The 24,372-nt window shown below is 43.3% G+C and overlaps 1 protein-coding gene across 1 annotated transcript; it reads right to left on the bottom strand.

Moving 5' to 3' along the window:
- Positions 1-9,973: 9,973 nt before the first annotated feature.
- LOC135256780 (angiomotin-like 2a) lies at positions 9,974-22,614 on the bottom strand. The gene is made up of 11 exons (XM_064338917.1): positions 22,404-22,614; positions 20,203-21,024; positions 19,836-20,025; positions 17,861-18,005; positions 17,517-17,606; positions 14,562-14,857; positions 14,152-14,345; positions 13,934-14,035; positions 13,614-13,786; positions 13,019-13,189; positions 9,974-12,178 (listed from the first exon to the last, which is right to left on the bottom strand). Exons 2-11 carry the CDS (start codon positions 20,934-20,936, stop codon positions 12,093-12,095), a joined length of 2,181 nt encoding a protein of 726 aa, XP_064194987.1. The 5' UTR covers positions 20,937-21,024; positions 22,404-22,614; the 3' UTR covers positions 9,974-12,092.
- Positions 22,615-24,372: the final 1,758 nt, after the last annotated feature.

Raw genomic sequence — 24,372 nt, 5'->3', positions numbered from 1 at the left:
CACTTCATGTGCAGCTTTATGGGTGGACTTCCTTTCGACCATCAAGGATGGCTGGCGTGCAATGTGTCCTGGTTGACTGAATCCCTCCTCTCCCTGCACAGCTCTAGAGTCAATTGCATGTTGCCCTGCAGGACTGCTGGCCACAGTTGGCGCTAGTCCAGTCCAGAATCCATATCAGAGGCCCATCCATCCATGAATTAGAATGAATTAGAACAGTGCTTTAATAGGACGAAACTCTCGTCAGTCACCAAACAATCATTTAAACAAATAAAAGCAAGTACGTGTTGTTAGACAGCCAAGTTAATTTGTCATGTGTCCCAAACATGTGTCATTTTAACCATCAATCACATAGCTGGTTAACAATTACACCCTCTGTCCAATGAAGGTTTGTATAACTGGGCTTTTGATTAATAATGGAGGGAAAAGAGGATCTGGCCCATCAACACACAACAATTCATTGATTTAAAAAAAAATCTTTCTGCTTCATTATAGCTATTGATTCATTGGGTATTAAGGTCTGGATTTGAGAAGTGAATGCACCAGCACATAGAGACCATCTAGGCATTGAAGCCAAATCCATTTGGTCCTCCTACTTGCCAACCTTCAGAGATACCTTGATTTCATGCCCCCGCAGACAGTCTATAGCATTCCATTTGTTCTGTTTCCTGAAATTATGCTTGCACTTCATTGACCTTATTATCATTTAAGTGATATAGAGATGCATGCTCAAATAATGGAACTTTGGGACTAGATTAAGCCCTGTTGGACAGATAAACTGAACTAACTGTTTATTGTCCCTTTTAGGCTATTTATTATGCAGCCTAGTAGTAATACTCTAAGTCACAATAAAAAACAAGGGCACAGTACCTACCAGCACTTTACAACATAGTATTGTGACTATACTGTACATGTCATTCTCTGAAAGATACCCTGCGACTAATTTTAATGAAGTTGAACTGAAATGAACTGAAAGGCAAAAGTGCTGAAAGGCAGTATAACAAAATGTGCATACTTAACGTTTGTAACATATTTAACATACAGTACATAGAAGAGCAAAGGTTATTTTTTATTTCTGTGAGAGGTGGAGACTCAATATCACTCCCTGTTGTGTTACAAGACTAATAGATTGCACATGTATTATATGTATTGCACATGCTGTTCTTTTGAAAGCGACTTTGCCAAGATGATATCAATTTATTTGCCTCTCGGGATGTTTCAACCCATGTGAATTGAACCCTGCTTGTCACTGAGCTTATTTCCCCCTCCAGTTAATTGATGGTGGAAATTTGTATCCGAAGTCAGGGCAATTGATCGATAGGCTAACAGGATCACAACACACATGCTCCGCAGTGACAGCTTTCTCCTACCAATAACAGCTGTGTAATTTTGTTCAGATTCTTTACACAAATCACTTCTTTCCGATCATGAAAGTGTTTTAAAGATGGAGGGACATTGAACACTGCAGGAACTGTTTTTGCAGATGCTTTGATACAAGCCAGTGAACAACAACACCTTGTTTCATTGCTCCAAGCTGAAATGCATTCAAGCCCCGTGAAATCATTCGATCTGCTGGATGTCCTCGGGATAACCTCAGTAAAGGGTACACATGAACTGACTGGCATGTTCTCTGAGTTAGACTCTTTGGGTGTCTGGGTGGCTCACTATTAATCACTGGCCAACAAATATGTATAAATAAATAAATGATAATAAATCATCGTTTAAAAAGCGCAAGTGAAGTGTACTGACAAGCCATGAGTGTCATTCAGATATGCCAGCGACTAAAATCAAACTAACTTCACACCTTATTAACGACTGGATTTATGACGCGGCTACACAACAGGATCAGAAACGATTGTAAAGCCTGGAAACAAACGTTTCGAGACAGGACATGCTTCTGCTGGAATTTAACCTGTGACACCCTTTGCGATGTTCCCTCCTCCTGAATACTGTACATTCTCCGAGGGACTGGGAGGCCAAAGGATAACAACCCCTGCCGAAAGCATAAAGAACGCTGGCAGCTTGTCGGAGCGCTCCGCAGCTCGTAAATAAAAGCTGCCACCGCTTCGGCGAGAGCGTACCGCTGCTTCCAGAATTCCCGCTGCGATCCTGGCTATCGAAAAAAATTAGGGATATATTTCCATCTGGATCTGGGATTCCTGGTCCCGCATACAGGAATCCCAGATCCCAAGACCAGGTTTGTGCTTGCTGAGGCGATAAGGCAAATTCTCCAGATGCGATCGTAGGCTTACTGCTGTCCGTCAGAATTCTGTCTGACTGAGGCCCTGGGAGAGATATTGTGCATGATGTGTATCTCCTGATTTAGTAGGAGTGATGTGGATTACAACAGACCTCTGTGTAGATAAACATAGTAAAAATTTGCAGAATTTCTATAGATAGGGTTCAAAGGGACTTCAAAGGGTTCAAATGACATTTCAAGCTCATTTTCTCTGAATTATGAGGTAGCTTCACAGAATCAATTAGGCTACTGTGAAAATATATGGTAGATAATCACACAGTTCCCAGATAAATCCATGTTTCAGCTTTCTAGCTGCATTTAAGAAGACATAGAATATCTAAATATTATTGAAATGTATTACTCTTCTACCCTCAGGTTACATTCCTTATGAAAATGGATAATACTGAAATAAAGTATGAGAAATATTTAGACAATATAATGATAAATATGTTTTACAGTAGTGTTTTTAAAATGTACTGCAGTATCTGAAAGCAAAAGTGTTTTGAATATTTGCCCATACATAGTAAAGGGCTGCAATAACTTTTATTGCAGCATAATTTCAGTATATTCCATTTCTTAAGGGATATAATATTTTCGGTTAGAACTTTTTATGTGAAATTCTGAATTAACAAGGAAGTGCATTGCTGTCTCCCTTTGTTGACCAATTTGTGGAATTAGGTGAGCTTGTAAAACACTAAATCAATTCTGCAGTTGGTTTGCATGTTTTCACATTCAAAAGGCATCAATAATTGCTCTGTGACAGTCAGACTATTTACTTCTGAAGATTGCTTCACAGTAACATAACTGAAGCTTGAATTTAACTGAAAGCTTTCTGTAGTTTATGTGAACATGTAAATGAAGCCTAAGAAAATGAATTACTGGGATGTACAAGTAACAAATCTCCCTCAAGAACTAGCTCATTCAACTAAATAACTTACCAGGATTCTGTTTGTATTTACAGAATCATATGAGGCAGTGTCTGGAGATGGGTCAGTAAGATACCATCTGTGTTTGATGGGTAAGAGTCTGTCCTGCTGCCAAATTACAGAAGTGGAGAGACTGAGATAATCTGACCATAATTACCCAACAGACACAACCTTCTGGTAACGTTTCTGTAACATTGTTTGGTCGTTGTCACATGGCTGTAACGTCACTTAGGTGCTTATTGGGTATGCTGTCAAGGGCATGGGCCCATGTCCTTTCCGTCACAACACATTTCAATACCCTGAATGATAGCACTGAAGAAACTGTTACAGTACACGCATAGTTTGCATTTCACCCCGGAGGCTCATGAGTGACTGAATACAGGACACACCCTTTTTGGTGTTGTTTTTCACCCACCCAAACACCGTGACTCATAACATGTTGTCTGCTCCTCTGAAATGCCAATGTATCCAACTCATTGCCGTTTACGTCATACTGTTTTGGTGATACTCGTGACCCTGTGCGGATTACCTTCAGAAATGCCGTTTTTTTAGAAAGTTCACGCTTTTTTCTACATTCCGTTAACATGCCGACGGGTGTTTACCTGTATTTACCGCTTATGTACTGTGTGTTCCTCCTGTTTTTATGCTGTCCTCTTGAAAATGCCAATGAGAGTTCATCACATGCTTTTAAATGCGAGCTTCCCAAATGAATTTGTTCCCTGTAGTAATAAGAGCTCAGTCAGTATCTTACCAGTATTAATAAATGTAATATTGAATGTTTTCATTGTCATGTCTTCCTTTTTCTAATTCCTCTTAATGTCTATATTTTTTTTTAAATGTATAGTATGCATTATATTGTGCATTCAATTTTTCCATGGAACTGATTCAACAACTTTCCAGTTACATTTATTTCTAAATGATGTTGGGTCCTGGAGACAAATTTCTTATTTTATTTTGAATATTGTGTGTCCGCAAAATCAGCAATAAGAAAGCTAAATGATCCTTTCCAGTTTCAAAACAATAATTCAACAGAGAGAAACTCATTTTATGTGGGGTGGGAGGAAAGAACGCATTCTCAAATGTCTACAGGCACAAAATTTTGGAATCACTACAACAAGTGGACAAAGCACTTGACTGAATGTTTTCTTTTTCCAAAAATATTTGTTCCAGGGCATTCCACAAAGAAATCCATATAATTAAGGCTGGCTTGGTTAAGAAATGAGAATGCAATGGATTGATGTATGGAAATCAATCTATTACCTCACATGCCCCGAAGCTGAAGGGCATGGACGATTGACTGAAACTAACATGAAACTATCCAGGAAAAAAAAAAAAAGAACCTGTTCACATACATAAATTATGTGGTTGCTTTTCCACTTGAACACTGCTATAATGTGGATGCAAGAAAATAACATGTTATAGAGACACTTTGGAATGTTATTCACTGGTGGGACATCTTCTGTTTTGTCACAGAAATATTTTTTTTCCAGAGATAAATATTCTTTATGGGATATGTTGTTCTGTCCTATGTGGTGCGGACCTGTGTGCAGCTTTTTTCTCATGCAGACCCTTATTTTGAATACGCAAATACACTTTTGAAACACCATTTAATTAAAATTTATAAAAAGTACATTTTACCAAAGTAGCATGAAGAATCACAAAAGGTATTGCATATTTTAAAAAAAACATTAAATGGTTCAATTTAAGACAAGACCATTGCTGACAGTAATGCATACTGGCACGTATGCGTATTTTGGAGTCATGTCAGTTTCTCTCGGCTGCTAAAACTTTGCTACATACATAAAAATTCACTATTTCATTCCGCATTTTATATTTCTATAAAGAAAAGATTGCTAAAGAAAGCTTAAAAAAAACATGAAATGCAATAGAATTGTTTCTGTATTATAAGAATGAGAACAATGAAAGTATAAAATGTCTATTGTTATTCAATCTTGAAAAGCTATGTTTCCGCTGTAAGTCTTCATTAGGGAAATGGTAAATAAGACAGAACCCTGGCTACGTTAACATTAATAAAATGTTACATGGCAAAATCAGATATCCAGTACACTGGATCATGTATCTCCCTGATATTACCTGCCATTATTTGAACTGCCTAAGACATATGCCTCTTGATTCTGACAGCCCTGTCATTTTCCCAGGGTGGTGCAGAAAACACCTCTGGTGAGCAGATCAAACATAGTGGCCTGGCCTCCTACGTCTGTGTTGACGAGGTGAAGAATTTCGGAAATGTCACCACCCAAACCCCCCCCCCGCCCCAAAACAACAAAAGTCACATCGGTCTGCCACAACTAAACATGCTCACAGCGAACTGTGAAGTATTTATATATTGCCACCTCAGCCGCCTCACACCTTCTCTGCTAAGAGGTGTGTGGGGACACATTTCACATTAGCCGCTTTTCCACTGCATGGTACCGGCTCAACCCGACTCGACTTTTTTGGTTTTCCATCGTGCAAAGTTGTGGATAGTACCTGGTACCTGGTACTTTTTTGGTATCACCTCCGTCGAGGTTCGAAGCGAGCTGAGGCGATACCAAAAGGTGACTTGAAAACACTGATTGGCCAGAGCAACGCATTTCATGCGGCGTCGCTAATGACGAGCAGCTACATTGACGGGGGTACTATCTGCAGTGGGAAACGAAGTACCTGGTACCAAAAGCAAGTAGAGTCGAGTCGAGTTGAGCTGGTACCATGCGTATGTATTCACGGCTATTGTGACCGATTCGTGGAAACCCCGCCCTCTGTTCACTGTACAGCTCAATTGGAAACTCTACTCTGGGAAGAGTTCCTTTAAAGGAAAAATGTAATTGTGGGATTTTGTTAAATCATGCTTCTAGGAATCCCATCGTCATCTACATAAATAATACAGAGAAACAAGTCACAGATTGTATTCAGATGCCTTTACACCTGAAAACCAGCTGGCACTGCAAATCATAATTTAGTTTTCAGTTAACTTACATGCTGGGTAGATAAAGATAAAATAGCATAAAAATAAAAAATAAAAAAAATAAATACTTGTGGCTATTTTCTTTACATTTTATTTTCCTTGATAATTCAGGTGTCTTATCCCTGGTAATACATTTTTATATCCAGGTCTAATAATGCACCTGGATCAGCATGGTCAGATGAATTTTTTAACAAAAAGTTCATGCAAAGGTTCACACAAAGTTTTATACAAAATGAACGTAACCTTGAACAGGGGATCCGTTTTCACTGACATGTGCACAACGGGACAATGCAAGAGGGAAGCTGCACGTATACTAATTATCTGCTCCAAGGGTTTTGTCTGCAGCTCTCTACTAACCATACTGGTTCTGCTCAGCTTAAAGCTGCCTTTGTCCTGCCCTCAGCTTCTGTGGAGTGCCCCTTTATTTGGGTCTTGTAGCACAGAGAGGGCAAATTCCTGCAGTGACCCAACTGTCCTGTGCGGCTCAACCCTACGTCATTTACAGCTACATCAGGCCACAAGTATTCCATTATGTTTTGGAGTCACGATTAGTAAAGGTCTAATTTAATTAAGGCAGCTGGAAACGTGCTATTATTGCTTTATGTGTGTGCCAGTTTCTCAAGTTTTTCTTTTCGTCTTCCAACAAGTATGTTAGTCACTTTATTTTGCTTCTTTCACAGCTAGTGGTCTGGAAGAAAAAAACATTTCTTAAGGAATATGTGAATGTTATAATATAACATAGAATATTACACATGTATAGTAATACATTACTGTTCTTTTAACTGTTTGACCCATTGTCAAATGGTTTATTTGCTCAAACTTCAAAAGCTGATGTTCTGGGTTTGATCAACAGCCAAGACTATTGTTCTTGCAACTGGTTTCAAAGGTGGAGTAAAATCATTTAGCTTTGTGTGCAATAACAAAAATATGTCTGTGGTATGTCTCAACATTCCTTATGTATTTTTGCTATAGTATGACATCCTGCTCATTGGTACTGGCTATTCAAAAAAAGATTGGCTATTCAATCCTGTATTCCAAAAGTATTGCTAGCTCCCTAGCCAAATTATCCAAATGTGGAATGAAACCATTTAGCTTTCTGTACTATTCCCAGAGGCAGTTGATGAAGTGAAAATAAACAGGGCAAAAAACTCACTTTAGATCATTGGTCTCAACCTTTTCATTAATTTTCCATGATTAACAAGTGTGCCAATAATCTGAATAATCCATTGGCCAGTAAACACACAGCTCCTTCACATCATGTTGGGGAGATTAATTGATTCAATTTAGAAAAATTACTTTTAATCATTTGGGATACACTTCACAAAAAAAAAAATGTATCACTTTGTTAACTACTGCATTAGCTTTCAATACAATCTGCTATAAAGGCTATTTAACAAACCTGTTCTTCAAGTCACAAGCCATCCAGAAACCATAGTAGCCCCACAGCTTTAATCATCACATGAACTACTACACATTTGCCTTCATTCATTATTGGTTTGTAGAAAGACATATCTTGTACACAGCATTTTTATTTTCATTTTTCAATTTTTAATTCCGATTATCTCAGGCTCCTCAGAGTTTGCCTCAGGCATCCTTGTATTAGGCATTTCTGTTTTCGTTTAGAACTAAATACAACTTCCTAACAGTGAGAACTGACCGTCGTGATGTGAATCAGATGCAGATACTTTTTTGTGACGTGATTAGGGAGTTGAGGAATGTCTCCCCTGGTTTTAATGATCCATCCGCTGAGTATTTCTGGGCTGACTTTACAGGCACATGCAGCAGGCTCTGCCAAACTGCTGTTCCAGCAATACCCCGTGACCTTGTTAATTGTTCTTTAACAGGCTTTTGTTGATGCTGCTGGACAGGTGTTGCATCAGATCTGGTTCATTGAATCCTTCGCCGAGCCCCCATGTCTTTTTTTCCGCACACAAAGCCAGTTTGGAATGCGATCCGCCTGTGAGGCCACACAGTCGAGGATATTTGGAATTCCAGCGGGATAAAATAAACAAAAATGTGGCTGCAGTGAAGTTTTCTTCACCCCGCCGAGAGACAAGGTAACACAATTCTTGAGATATCAATATCAAACAATTGGCAACACACCCATTTCTTAGCTGTTGAGTCTATCTTGAACCCTTTAACCTCTCCTATTTACACATAAAGCTAAATATCCAAAATGCGTAAATTATCCTTATCCTTTGACGATGCAGTGCAATACTTGAATGTGACTCTTTAGTCTAGGCTCTTCATATGCTCCTTTATGCAGCCTTCTTGAAAATGACGATGTTCATTGCACACTTTTGAAAGTAAGCTCCTGGAATGAATATGATTTCTGCACTATCTGAGCCAATGACTCAGTAGCAACAGATGTTAATTTTTTTTTAATTTGATCACTGCTTCTTTGTCTTTCTGTTTTTTGTAAAGTTTCCTACATTTAGTTATTTACCAGACACTCTTATCCAGACAAACATACATTCTTGCATTCTTTTAACAAGCCAGTTTATGCATCTGGATATTTACTGATGCAATTCAGCTTATATATCTTGCTAAAAGGCACAATGGCATTGCTCCACCTGGGAACTAAATCTGCAATATTGAGGTTACAAGCTCAATTTCCCAAACATTGTTACGCAACCGCCTATTTTTTTCTTAACAGTTTCAGTGCAATGTGTGGTATGTGTTTTTGTTGTGCATTCCTTGTGGCTGAGCCAACATGACAAAGACAATTTCAATCTAAGCTTGATGGAGAATACATTTTTTGGAATAAATCAACATTTGTTAATTCTACTCAGAATCAGAGGATGAAGGGGCCTTCCTGTTTGTGTGTGTGTGAGAGAGACCATGTGTGCTCTTGATTGGTTTTCTCAAATAATTCATCAATGTGTTGAGAGAACTGTAGCAGTGCATATCATTTGAATGACAAAATAAAACATAGTTATGTAAGCTGTAGCTGAAGTTAGTGGCTAATATCACTTAATTTATATACTGAGATTTCAGTAAGACCACTCTCAGAGCAACCTGAGATCTATGGGTGCAATTGACACACAATTCTTTGTTGTTATAGCACCTGTTTGCCTGGGGAGGGGGGGTGGGGGGGGGGGGGTGGGAAAATATTTACATACTGTTCACACGTGGAGTGAAAAAAACATGCCCACCTTTTTTTCTTTTTATCATTTTACAGCAGACTATTCCAATGAGTCATAATTTTCAATATTTATCCTCAGAGATTTGACATCCAAAGGTTCTCAAGGGAAATGGTATTTGTAAACAAAACCTCCAAATGCTTACCAAGTAGAAAGGTATAGACTGGGGTGACTGGTAAAGGTGTAGTCTGGGGTGACTGAGTTATTTTGCCATTGACGCCACCATAGAGTACTGTGAATGAACAAACCCTTTCCTAGTAAACAGTAGGCGTTACCTTGAGATCACTTTCCAGGAAGTTCCTTAGGCCAGATTCTCTGGGAGCTTTTTGGGAAGTGTACTGATAGGGCCCATTCTTTAGCAGGTGCCAGAACTGTGTTGCCAATCAGATGGCCTACTTAAGCAGTGAATAAGAGATGGCATGCCAAACATACATGTGGAAGAATTTTGATAAGCGGACAGATCAAAAAACATCACCCCCTCACCAGGAGTCCAATCCAATCTTACCATGCTCTCGATGAATTTGGCACAAAAGCGGCATTGTGCATCTATCTGAAATGACTCTGTCATTACACTGACAGTGACATATATTTACACAATTATCTTAATTCACAAAAATGGTTTGATGAACACAATACATGCAGATAACAATAGTGAAATACGAACAAGGAACAAAAAGGAACTGTAAATGAAAGAAAGACAAAGTTGTAATATTACATATATATTAAGGTTTTTATTGTATTAATGAAATGTTTCTGGCATTTCAATACAAAATTCCCAGGTTCACAGAAACATCGAAGTACGAGTCAACAAACTTAAACAGGGTAGCTAGACATAGTCCTGTTGAGTTTTTTTAACGCTCTGTTATAACTTAATTGTAATGCGAATCTTTGGCATTATGTTCATGGCAGTAAATGCATATTAAAGAATACAAAATATATTAAGTTTTCCATTTTAAAACAGTCTTTCTGTAAACAGAGATCAAATGACAAAAGGGTTAGCAAAAGGATTTTCCTAGTGTCGCTCTGGCCAGCAGATGCGTCACATTAGAAAATACAAAAATAAAAGAGTAGCATTTGGAGAAAGACAGGGATTATAGATTTCTGAAACAAAACAATCAATCTTCACTCCTCTCAAGCTCACAGCCAGCCAAGACACACATCCTATCTTGCAAGACACACAGCCTACTGATGAACACAAAGGACAGACACATCAATAGAGACTTCCACTGGTTCTCCATGCAAGGTGAACATAATTACACACACGTACACGCTAGCTCACAACTGTTGGGTTCTGTTTTGCTGCGTTAAAATGGTGTTGTTTCACCAGAGAACACGGTTGTCAGCAAACAAAATGACAATAACTTGTCCAAACAAGGCAAGTTACTTTCAAGGTGCTGAATATAACTGCTTGTCAATTTTGAAAACCATGAACAGAACCAGCTACATGGGCTAAGAGGAAATAAATAGACCAAGGAAATGAACTGAATGCTTGCCATTTTGAAAGTGTGTGGGTGTCATCAAACTACAGATAGCCCTGTTCCTCCACCAGAGCCATTCCAATGGAGAGGAATGCGGGAAGATTAAGGAGAGGCATTCGGGCATTTGCCGTCCTTGGTCCAAAACGATAACCTGCTCTTCAGAGGTATCTGAAAAATGGGAGTCTTGTGAAAGAGGCCTCTCTTCTCCCGAGAGTGAAATCTTAAGTGTCTCTGACAATATTAAACAGAGCAGGCTGCCACCTTGTCGCAGCTCGCGAAGCGAGGGTCCCCGTTCCCATTGTACGGCTGACAATGGGCCTCGTCGGGCATTAACACAGACTACCGGCCACAGCGTAAATTCAGGCTGACTAATAGCGGACCGCTGTTTATCTACGTTCGCAGAAAACTAGCCGTCGCTATGTTGAACTGTTGCTGTGCAGCGCGAAATTATTGCTGCGCAGGGGGAATAGTTGCTATGCAGTGTGCAAATGCTGCGGGGCAGGGGGAGAATGCGCCAGGGCCGTCGCCCTGAGAGAAGAATGGAGTGCACTGCGCAAGGATTCCTACTAGCTTAACAATGCGCTGCACCGTACGGGGAAGGCCAGCAAGGGAGAGGAGCAACCAAAGGCCCGGTCGCCATAGACGACATTTCTGTGACATGACACACCGTGGACGCAGTATGCTTTTCTTACAAACAGACATGAGAATCCTCAACACTGTAGCTCAACACCTCATCATACAATGGAAACATACATAAAAATCACATGCACATGAGGATGGTATGTCGATGCATTAATAATAATAATAATAATAATAATAATAATAATATACATTCAGGATTCTTTTCCATCTTGGGGGCAAGAACTAAGTGCTGCAACAACAGCACTTCACACACTGTCACGAGAAGCAGCAGCTATTACAAAGAAGGTTTTTATATACATGTAGTCCATCAGCTGCCCTTGGCAGGTGAAACACTGTCCATGTACCTCGAAAGATTCACACCCATCTCTTGCACCAGGCAGATGAATATAATGACAGAACCGACGTGAGCCCTTTTTAGAGTAGAGACGCACTTAAGGAAAGCTCGGCTTTCTTTTTTACGTGCGACTCCACAGTCCCGTCCTTCTCGTCTCGAAACAAGCACGTACTTTTCCATTTCACAGTAGTGGCTTTTCACCAAGTGGGAGGAGCCAGCCTTTCTCTGAAGATCCTTTTCTCTCGTTGCAGCTTCTGAACGGCAAAGCGCAGCGTCCCCTTCTCGTGAAATCGCAGGAGGGTGTACGTCTCTTTCTGCCTCGTCGCAGCTGTGGAAAGCCTTTGTCTCATGGGGTCTCCACGAATTCTTCAGATAAATATTTCCACCGCTCCTGCCTCCAAGCTGTTGAGGCCCTTGTACGCATTGATAGAGGGCTTCTGCTGCTTCGTATTATCTATACAGAGAAAGGAAAAAAGGAATATTAGGAGTTTGCTAACATTGCACATGGCACATCTAATGTAAAAACATCACTATGCACCTGGGCTATAACTTGGCTAAGGTGGAATCCTGACTGCATGCTTGACTTGTGCTGACAGACTCGGTCACTGATTTTCCACAGTTACTGTGGCTCGGCTAATATGTGACTGCGCGTTCACCTTGATGGTGTGCAAGCGCACGCTCGAGTGGAGAGCAGACCGTGAACAGAACCAGAGAGGCTCGTTTTCCAAGTGCTGCTGTGCACTTGCACAAACACATCCAAACGGCTCTGCAAACAGGCCCTAATGTTTGCGCGGAAAAGCAAACCGCCCGCGTGTACACACGGTGGCAACAACCTTGGTAATGGCAGGTACAGGCACACAGTCAAGGTTTTCATAACTAAATCGCCAGTGGCCTGAATGGAAAACTTCCACCACTTCCATTACCGAGTGCCCCAGTTACAGTTTAACCATGCGAGTGTGAAGGCACTGGTCTGCTCTGCTGAGCTATAAATACATAACAGCCTGTGTATCGTTTAGCATTAGCTGCATTTTACTGATCTTCGAGTATGGGGGGTGACAGGATATGGAAGCCATTCTTTTCCCCAGTAGTCACTTATTCCTCAGTGTTTCTCAACTCTGCCTAACTGGTATTCCAAAGGGTGAACCTGCCATGTCTAAGAAGGCCCAACAGGTTTGCGGTCAGGGTTTTCAGCTAAGTAAAAAATAAAGGTCCTCAAGAATTCTGTGCCTCTGATCCACAATCCAGAGGGGGCCCACTATTCCTGTGGGGGTGGGGGGAGGGAAGGTAGACTCACCGGGGGTGGGAGCCGCTCCGGACACCGGGGCGCCGGCAGGCCGGGCCGTAACCGGAGACTCCTGGGGAAGGAGGTCAACCTGGGTGCCGCAGTCACGGCTCAAGGACCGAGGAGAGCCAGACAGGGCACAAGAAGACGCGACAGCTGTCTGGTCATCTGAGAGGCTCTTCCCTATTGCACGCAGAGGAAAAACGAGAGGAAGCCCGTTAATTACCGCCAAGTCTCGCCTGTAGAGTACACATTTCTCTTCTCAGAGAAGCTCTCTTTGCAATTCATAGGATTCCTGAGTGACAACGTTACACGCATTTTCCTGAAGGCCATGTGGGGACAGCGTTCATTAGCACACTGAAGACGGTCATGGAATTGGAACCATGGAATTGGCAACTTTACGGATAAGGGTTAGTTCAATTTCCATTCAGGAAATGCATTGGAATGCAATTCATAAGCTGTCTAAATGTCTGTGAGGATTTTTTTCCAGTGAATGAACTGAACCTCAAGTAACGCCCTGGATTCACTGAATCATAATTGAATTGACCCAAATCTTGCTGCGGATTCTACCATCTTGAACTTGCTCTCAGTGCGACTCTGCGCTCACCTTTCGGTTGGCCCGCGTGGTCGGCAGATACGGTCAGGCAGTTGATGGAGGGCACGGACTTGGCGGAGCGCAGGCCCTGCTGCTCGGGCCTGGCCTGATCCCGACGGGACCGCTGCTCCAGCACGTTGATCATCGCGTCCTTCTCCAGGATCTGCGCGTACAGCGCCCGGATCCTACGAACAACACGCAACACTTAGCGTTGCTTACCAAACTAGCTACATGCTGTAAAAATACACACACTTCCAATACAGTATTTCTTAAATGCCTTAACATGACACAAGGGAAGAGCTACAAACAAGGAAAGCTGGGCGTGGTAATACCTGTTCTCCATCTCCTGATTCCTCTGATTGGCTGTTGGTAAATCCTCATTGAAGCTATTTTTGGGGGAGTGACGGGGAGAGTGGTTTATGATGGTCGTATCCCTGTGGGATAAGACAGCAACCATTAGGAATCCATAAAGAAACCATAACATCAAATAAAAACAACGGCAATGCATGTCTCCCTGATTGGGTCAGTGACCATGTGACCTGTGACTCACCTCTGGGCGGCTGCTGTGGCGGCTGCATCCATGGCAAACTGGCGCATGGTGCTCTCCTCCAGATACTTCTGCTCCCACCTGGTCATATCAGCCTCCAGGGCCAGAATCCGCTCCTCTTTCTCCCGCAGGCTCTCCTGCAAGGAGGCTGTGCTCAGCTCGCTCGGCGTGGCCAAACCCGTGTTGTGTGACTGCCGCTAAAGGAGACACAAAGGGGAGAACCTGGTTAGGAACATTCCGGTCTTCAACTACTTCAAATGGAGATGTAATAAAAGGCACGGCCACCTTGAAAAGAATTCTGGGTTGGACCAGCATTCAGGAATGCACGTAGAACTATGGGCCTTGACGAAAAACACTGAGGGTAGGACTGTGGCTTTGGTGAAAAGCAAAGGCTTGTGGGTAGGACGGCTCACCTGGTGCGCGCGCAGCATCCTGAGCTCCTGCTCCAGCCGCAGACGCAGCCGCTGCTCCAGGGTCTCTCTCTTCTCGCAGGCGGCCTGCAGCTGGGCCAGCGCGTGCTGCAGCCGCTCCACCTTCTCCACGTAGGCCCGCTTCCGCCGCAGCTCCTCCTCCAGCTGCCGGCTGCGTGACTGGGCCGAGCTCAGCGCCTGCTCCAGCGCCTCCAGCCTCTGCCGCTGCTCCTCGCCGGAGGCCCGCAGCCGCAGCACCTCCCGCTCCAGGCGCGCCCTCTCCCGCTGCTGCTCCTCATCTGCAGGGGTGACAGAAACATTTTTGCTTTGAGAAAGTTGGTCTTTTTTTGTTTACTGCTGAAGACGTGGATTGGAACCAAGGATGCCCATCAGAGAATTCCTTTGTAAAGCACACTAATTTGTCACTTGGGGCTCTCCTGAAAGAAAGGCTGTTAAATCAAAATGGGGATCATACTAACATCAGGGTGGGGTTGGGGGGGGGGGATGAGGTGGATTCCTGAATGCCTTTTTCCTCTAGGGATATCAACCCCACCCCCATCCCATCCCATCCCCCCCAACTTCCTGCTCTTTTAGGTCCCGGAGTTTGAACAAAGACCAGAGCGCTTGATTTACACAAGGCCGTCTGGAATGCAAGGAAGAGCCAGGAGGAGCCGCCTACTCCCTGTGACCCACTTATGGGCATTCCTCTGAGGGAGACCCCGCACCTCTAACTGGCGCCTCAGCCCCTCCACCCTGCACCCTTATCTGAGTTCCAGCACTTCAGATAACTCAATTCCCATGAATGGACCAGACAATGAAACAAATGGCAGGAAAATGATGTAAACACATTGGCATTGCTCTGCAGCAAATTATTTTTCCCCACTAATAGCCCTTTTCAACTTTCACTCAAGCGTATTTTTTTGGTCACACTGAACACCTAATCCCTTGAACAAGCTTGGAGAGCTTTCACCATTAACCGCGCTCTCAGAGTAAGTACAGATTACACAACCTAAATGGCTTCCACTTTGAGAATGCACACCCTCCTTGGTGCCACAAACATGCCTTTGTGTTCATTGGAGCTAAAGAATGTCCACATGCCCCTGCAGCATAGAAAAGCCTCATATCTCCGCAGCATCTCCAGAAACAGCGCGGTTCATTTCAAACATGGCTCCAGGCATTCACTGTTTCACACAAAATTGTCTCGCAGATTGTCACTTTTTTTGCTGGTTTACTTTTAGGACACATAAGCAAAACTTAATTTGTTAGCTGTATAAAATATTGTGATTTTTAAACACTGTGACAACACTTCCCTCTGAGGAAGAATGACACGATTAAAGTAATTCAGTAGGATGTAGCATTTACTAAAAGCAAACTATTTCAAAACCATTATTGGTTATGTTTGGAATGTATGGCCCTAATCGTTGTTCTGGCATTTCTTTGTAATATGGACAGGGCCACTTTAACAAACAAGAAAAATAAATCCATTTCAGATAAGAAAAAGCCACCTTGTACATACTTAAGGACTTAAACTGTGTTCACACAGATTAATGGCTGATCAAATCAAGCACAGGATCTGTTCAAAGATAAACAATGCCACAGATGTCTTCCTGCCAAGTCTGCTGGATCAGATCAGATGCTGTTGATCTGACAATGCGGGGGGAAAAAAACAGAAGTGGCGGGAGAGTAGCAGACTTGGTCAGAACTCCCCCCGTTCCATCATGACTTTGGGTCACAAAACGGCGCAAAGAGGAGACATGGCAGACTGGATCTGGTATGCCCCAAGTGGGCAGAAGCCAGGATGGGAGTCTCAGAATGCTGGTTCTGGCAGCTCAAATTGGGGAGAGAGAAAGACGGCTATCTGTGCTAGCTGCCGGAGGGAGGCATCCCCGGTGTGCGGAACAGCCTGAATTGGCCAAGGAATTTCAAGAATCCAGGCCACATTTACTGCCCCTGAGAAGAATGGCTGCTGCTCATATGCCAAGTGCAGCTTGCAATTGGGAGGGCAGACTACACATTAACCAAGCCTCCAGCCATCCCACAGCACACATTCACAAAGTATCGCTGCCTACCATACTTAACCCAGCCCCCGACTTAACCCAGAGTTACAGGCATTCTCTGTCTCTAAACTTTGATGAAAAAAAGAACACTCTTGCATAATTGCAATAGCTCAGATTGCCGTATCTTAAGGATGTGCTTAACTGGCATAAACACAAAAGGTTCACAACAAAATTTTGTTAGGCGCTGGTCATGGCATATGAATGCAGTCAAGCATTCCTCTTATTAAAAACAGGGGCTTCGGGAACACATCGTTTTATACAACAGCCCAGATTGTCGAAGATTGCATTTCTGTTTTGTTTTAGATTCGTTTTTTATTTCCTGTCGCAGGAAGGAAATTCCTTAGAACCCCACCTCCTAGCCCTCCCCCTGACAGAACGGGCTCATTTGGTGTTGATTACTGATGACACTTTGATTCTCACCCCCCCCTTTATGAATTCCTTAAAATGTTTTTTTCTACGTCACCGAGTGTCAATATGCGCTTTGTAACTTTTGGCATTTTGAGGCAAACCACAACAATTCCCCAAACAGACAGCCCTGCCAGAAACCTCATGCTCCTCTGCAGGCTTATGAGAAACTCTCAAGCTTGCAAAATCTGCAATACATAACAGATTCCAGAAGGGCACTATCCTAATCTAAAAAATAAAAGCCTGACTCAAGAGAAACAAATTAAAGTTGTACACAATGCACCATAAATTTGTAGGTTGAGTCACCGAGTTTAACTCTAGTTAATTCTACTGATCTTTGGTCTTTCACTTCTGAGACAGTGAGAAAAAAAGTCTTTCAAATAGTCACTAACTCAACACTCAACACTAGGAGGCTTGAACCTTATTGAGTGCACATTTCTTTTCCAGTCAGGCTCTTTAGACATTTAGCATAAAATGTGACAATCGTTCTACTCACTCTGCTCTGTGAGCTCGGCCAAGACATGTTGGTTTTGGTCAGCAGCTTCGACTTCTTTAGCAGATTGCTGGCTTGCCGTTTCCAGGCGGTCTGCGACAAAGAAAGGTCAGACCAAACAGTTACAATTTTCCCCAGTGGAAAATGACCACACAACCAGCATCAATGTCTCTGCAACAGATTTAAACTTTCCAAATGCTAACCAGGAGGTCCAGAGCATGAGCACCATTGGTCATGTATGTCAGCACATACATGACCAATGGTGACCTTTTTTTGACCTCACGTGTATTCAGGCCATGTGAAACTACATGGCTGGCAGACTGAGGCTGAAGGGTTAAGGGGCTTACCTCTCAGGTCCCGGTTGAAGTCGTGTAGCCTCTTGATCTCGGCCTCCAGCTTGTTCCTCATGGTTTTCTCCAGGGTCTCCCGCTTGGAGCAACCCTTCATGAGCGTCTCATAGGCCTCTGATATCCTCTGGATCTCCAGCTCCAGCTGAAAAACAGAGACATGCATTCTCCACTTAGAACCACTTTTCATTATAAGCCTCGGGAACGTCTCACATACCTTTGCAGTCACCTCAATAAACAAAGATCAGCTTCACTAGGCAGAAAATATGGCGGCAGACTGTATACGCACGTGTACCTAGTCGCCACATTTATCACGTGTGCCCACATGCAAACTGCTCCTCTGGGACTGGGAACTGAATCAACATTTCTGAGAGCTAAGGCCCCAGTTCCAGGTGTTGCCGCATTTATTTCTCGAGTGGGCAGAGAGCCAGCTCAGCGAAGCAGAGAGCGGCGGGGGGGGGGGTAAGCCATGGCGAATGTGTACAAGCCTCCACAAAGGAAACATTACTCAAATCATATCTGCCTGGGCGTATTTATTCCAGGCAACCTGCTTGTGTAACTTTCCACCTCTATAATTATCATTCCTTCTGCATGAGAGAGAACGGAACCCAGGTGATGCAACATATCGTTCGCGAGAAGACTCCAAACGCGCCAACGGAAATCGGAAAAAAAAAGGTATGGGGCTGGTCATGGAAAAAACAAGACATAAGGCCTCATTGATTGATTTAAGACTTACATGTGTGGGTTTTTAAACATTTTGTAAGAGATAACAGGAGTCAGTTCTCTCAGACTTGATCAACTAAGTCAGCTAGCCAAATCTGTTTTCCTATTCAAAGTACCCACACACACACACACAATAGGATCTCTGTGCTCACATCTGACAGGGAAGAAGAATGAGGGCATGAACCAACCCTTAAGGAGGCTGGTAGGGAATAAGTGAAGGCTGAAAGTGAATAAGGCCTTTCAGTCTCAGAGAGCCAACTGTTAGAGCTGCCTGTCGCTTGCTGTACTCAAAGCCCCTCAGCTGTACTGAGGTCAGGGCCCCATGTCACACCCTGACATCTCCTGGATTAGCCAGGGCATCTGCAGCCGCTCAGGGTGCAGGCAAATGCTCACCAGGGGCCCTGACAACAAAAGCAGGAATTGGCTGCACGACGGCTGCTTTTCCCTTTCTATCCACCCCCCCCCCCCCACACCCCCCAACCCCCCACCCCTCAAACACAGACAGTGCTCACCAACCAGCCTGCCCAACAAGGACTCCCAGTTCTGGGCCTTTGCCCCCAAGGAGGATTATGGGATTTGTCTGGGTTTGCTACTCTTGCGCTCACTGATACGCTTGCATTCCGGAACCCACAGCTGGGCCATTACAGCCCTTAAAAACAATTAGACCAACTGCATCTGTGATGGTTTTTAAGGACTGTGATGGCCCCACTGCTACAGTAAGAGGCTGAAGTCAGCACAAACTTGTTCTTCACCAATTTTCTTTTATTTCAGTTTCATATACATAAACATACCACTGGGAGGTGTTACGGTGCTTAACACTACAAAACACAAGTTGTTTGATATTTTTGACAACAATATCATCCCACCATTGTGAATGCAAATGACCATAAATGAAGAAAAAGATTAATCAGTCCCCTGTTGTACATTCCAGAGTTGCTAGAAAGCTAATCCTTCTGGAATGTCAATCTTTCTGGTGTGGCAATGACTAACGTTTGATCACTAATGAAATCCACACCCTTCGTAAACCATATTAAAACCAGACTTCACACCCTACCCTTACTACTGCCTTAGTTTTGGTTCTTCAACTGGGTTTGATGGGACATGGATATTTGCTATACCATTTGTGCTCACAAATATCTCAGATTCAAATCTCTATCTAGAGAACACCTCTAGAAAGACTACAGTGGAGTGGAAGGAGTGTGTGAAAGTAAAACTGAGCACTCATGAAATTTGAACAAAGTCTTTTCCTCACCTTCTGGATCCTCATGGCCTTCTCACTGTAGCCCTCCAGCTCCCTCCTCAGCCTCTCGTTCTCCTTCATGAGCGCCTCCATCTGGGCCATCTGGTTGCTGCTAGAGACAGCGTGGGCTGCCATGAAGGCCTCCACACCAGCAGAGGTCAGTGCACTCTGGTGTGACACTGGTGGCTGAGCCTGCACATACCTGCAAAAAGGAGGACCATGGTTATATATTAACTACCAACCAAAAATGTTGATGTATTATGTACAACCACACACCAGATTTTATTTTTGCCAAGGAGGTGAAGTGGTTTTGAAATTACTCAATAACCATTTCTTTTTATTTTGAGTGATAGTCCATTCACTCCATTACATCCATTACCTGTTATGCTGGGAATGGAATGGTGGTGGTGGTGGTTCGCTGTAGCACTGTCCATGCTCCTGGGAATTGTAAAGCATATATTCGGGGGCCTTGACAGAAAAGGGGTACTCCGGAGGGGGGCCGCGATGGTCGGGGCTGTACTGGGACCCCTGACTGGGGTCGAGTTCGTGGTAATTGTTGTAGCTGGTGAGCTGGGGGTAGCTGTGCGAGGAGCTCAAGGCCATGCCGGCCCGAGCCCCGCTCCGCTCCAGGGACAGCTGCATTAGCCTCTCGCTAAGCGAGCGCACGTGGCTCCGTTTCATGTCCCGCAAGGCCTCATCCTGTTGATCCATCCCTTCCATGACTGTGGCCTCGGGCAGGGTGTATGAAGCCAGCCCCATCTGGCCCCTTTGGGAGGCTAGGTACTGGGAGTGGGCCTTGGCCTCTTCATAGGTGGGCAGTTCCTCTCCATGGAGCTGGTAGAGCTGGTAGCTCTCAGAGTGCTGGTAGTCCCCCTGGTGCTCCTGGCCTTGGGGTTCCTGTCGGGCTGAGAGCTGGAGGAACTGGGACTCCTCCTGCGTGAGGCTCTCCAGGGACGAGCGTGGGCTACCTGCGCCCCCGCCGCTGCCCCCACCTCGCAGGGCCTGCTGCTGGATGGCCAGCAGCGTGCGGGTGTCTGTGGGGTTGCCAAACCTCAACTGCTCCTGGATGAGGCGGTGCAGGACCGTGCCAGACGACTCCTCCGCTGTTCTCATTTTCAGGTGTACTTGAAGCAAAAGGTAGTGATGACTTATTCACACTGGGTGAAGAGGGGGAAGGGGGATGCTCGTCTGATGGGTGAACCTAGTTGGAACAGAAGCAGAACAATCAGCACTTTAAGCAGAAACAAAAAAAAATGTAAAAACAAATTTTAGTTCCCTGGATTTCGAGAAGCCAAAAGACACACTACACCACTTCAGAAAACACCACATTAACCAGTCACACCAACCTATGAATATATGGGATTAAAATAGCACGGGAGGTAAATTCTTTCACAGAAATACCTGAGCTGAAATAAGCAGTTCCAATTATTGTTGGCTTCCAGTTGCTGGCATTCCCAATACATACCATTCTATTTATAACAAAATGACAGAAAATAAACTTAAGTTGGAAGGGAATGCTCAGAACCCATGCTTTCCAGAAATGCAGGAAAAGACAGAAGGCAGCGGCAAAACTAACGAGGCCCCATCTTGAATGCTGAATGGAACTGTGGAATCTTTTTACCCTCTAGGGCACATGTGCCCCGATACAAAAACACGGCGCATACCAGTCGTGACTCCGTGGGGCTACATGTTCCAACTCTCAAGGGTTATTGCCATAGCAACGACATGGCTGCCCCAAAATATCAATTCATTTTCCCTCGAGAACCCTTCTTTTGGCACCCAAATGGAGAATACATATTGACGCGAGTTTGAATGTGCAAGACAAACAACTCTAAATAGTAAGACAAAAAAACAATAAAAGCACAGCTCGTGTAAGCATGAGTGCACCGAATTTTTTTACTGCGTGTCGCTAATATTCTCAAAAAAGAAAAAAAAGTTGACAACTGAACCCACGTTATCATAGATTTAATAAACCATTTGGTAACAGTTATTTACTTCTTATTTAGATTTTGCAATGTGGAATGCGTGTATGGGTGTTGCTTTACGTAGATCACTTCCTGGGAAATGAGCAAATTCCATATGCATTGCCTCACAACGACCGATTCACTCGTCTCGGGACTCCACCAGTAAATTTTACGAAACACTGACACAACTTTACCTCCCGAGAAGGCGGTATAGGTTTCTCTAATGAAAATCATAACAGGACATAACTTCGCGTTAAACTTGGGATAAAGAAATCTTTGAGCTAAATAAAACAAAAACAAACAGCGTTTCCAAAACAGCGGAATCATAGCGACTAAAAGGCAGAACGCCTAGGTTCCATTATTTCCAACAAAATACTTTTTGGGGAAAATCATACGTATCCAATAATTATATTATTGTACTGCATACATTGCGCCCTTGTCCTCAGTTAAAAATAAATACATTCCTCAATAAATAATAACCATAACCAATGTTCCATAAGCATATGAAAGTATGAACAGTCAACACGGCACAGGTTCACACACAGTAAAGCCAAACTAAATTAAAACATAGCACAACACAAAAACACTAGAATACAAATAAAACGAAAGTACTCACAAACTCAAAGACTCATCACAGTCAGAGGTTTTGGACGTGTACACCGCGCGTATTTATTTCCGTAAACTGAATCCTCAATCTTTAATTTGAAACCCGGTTCAAGATCCACTGAGAGCGCTTGTGGATACGTCCAGAGAGTGTGCGTGCTGTAGACTGAACTCCGCTGCGAGCGCAGTGAGCTAATAAATAACTGAGGCCTGATTGTTCGCTGAGGCTGGAATGTTTGGAATGCGCGAGCTCCAGGTTCTCCCGGGATCAAATGTTGAAACCGCGCACAGAGAGAGAGGGAGGGCGAGCGAGCGAGCAAGCAAGAGACAGAAAGAGAGAGAGGTAATAAAATACTTAACCCGTTCGGTTTGTCATTTTGAATGTAATAAAAAGCAAACATAGAAAACGTCATGTTTTTGAATAATTGGAGGGTTAGTTAAATCGCAATTCCAGTCCACCACAACTGTGTAGCAACTGCGCTATATCACGCGTTGATAGTTTTCAGCATTGGCCCAGTGTTGTATGGTGCGCTTCCTTAGTGGAAACTAATTATCTGAAGATACTGTATAGGAGATCAAGCATATAGGAAATTAATATTTCTTTCTTTTAACATAGTCATTCAGAAATGACTATGTTAAAATTTTCGATGACTGAAATGACTATTCCTAATTTAATCAAACGAAAAGGTAAAGCTTTTAAATAGTTTAATAGTATTTTCCTTGTCATTGTAATAATATAGTCTCCAAATGTTTTAGTAGCTGCTGTAGTTTTCATAGCTGTACATGTTTTATGTTTCCACGTACGCATTATTGATCTTAACGGCAGCATTATTCAGAAGAGAAATAACTGAATTGTCAGGTAAGATGGCGACAGCATTGGAGGTTCATTTTCATGCCAGAGACCATTAAGATGGTAGCTACACACTATCTTTCTGCATGTCACTTAATAATTATAATAATTCTAACAATTTTTGATGATTTTAACAATGAATAAAAGGCATCCACGCACAATGTTACCCTGATGGGCAACTGTAACAGTCCTGAAATGTAATGGTATGTTATGCAGCAGGCACATGTACGTACAGTATATCCAACTGCTTATTGTTATTGAAGCTGGTACAGAAATCACAGGTATGGCCACTGCCCACAAAATAAGAAAAACATGCCGGGATATGGCCACACAGGCCATGGCCTTTCCAGCGTGTGATGAGAGACATCAGCCAATCTATAGGCTCTGTGGAAAGCACACTGACCACACGCCAGACGTGACCGAATTGGAGGAGCTTGAAGCCACTGTAATATGTCCAATTTTGTACTCGGCTGGACAAAAATGAGATGCGATTAAGTGTTTTAGGAGCCCACGCTAACAACAGGATCATGACGCAGAATGCAGATGCATGAGACAGACAGGATTCAGAAACCCTGTGATGGCTTTGTGAGGGCCATCTGTTCTCCTGAGACAGTCCTGCTTCTGGACTGTTCTGATTGGGGGTGTGGGGGGGGGGGGGGGGGGGGGTGCAGCCACAGATTTTGGGGTGCAACTTTTTATTCTGGGCACAGTGTGTTCCATACAGTTTACAGGCTTTTTTCATCCTTTTCATCTCTTCTGTCATCCAATACAGTGGTTTTTCATGGTCTATCAGGTTGTTTGGTATTGCTGAGCTCACTAGTGCGTTCTTGCATCTTAACAATGTTTCAAGCAGTAGATTCTGATGCACTCAGTGTTTTGGGTATGTCTTATTTATTCTGATTTTTCAGCCTCATTATGATGGCATTGCCACTTCTTCTGTCCTCATGTTGAGAGACTGCGACAAAAGACAAATGCCACAGCTAGAATCAACTCTAGACCTTTTCTGACCTTTCTTGTGCATGAACTAATGATGCAACAGACAAAGGAAGAAACAGCTGAGCAGCCAACTGTATGATTACTTCTGGTCCCCTAAAATGGGTTGGGGGGCTATGTATAAAAAATGCTGTAATTC

The sequence above is a fragment of the Anguilla rostrata genome, chromosome 6, assembly GCF_018555375.3.
Source record: "Anguilla rostrata isolate EN2019 chromosome 6, ASM1855537v3, whole genome shotgun sequence".
In the NCBI taxonomy this organism is placed as follows: domain Eukaryota; kingdom Metazoa; phylum Chordata; class Actinopteri; order Anguilliformes; family Anguillidae; genus Anguilla; species Anguilla rostrata.
Note: the sequence above shows the minus strand (reverse complement) of the source record. Positions and strands in the feature narration are given on the sequence as shown.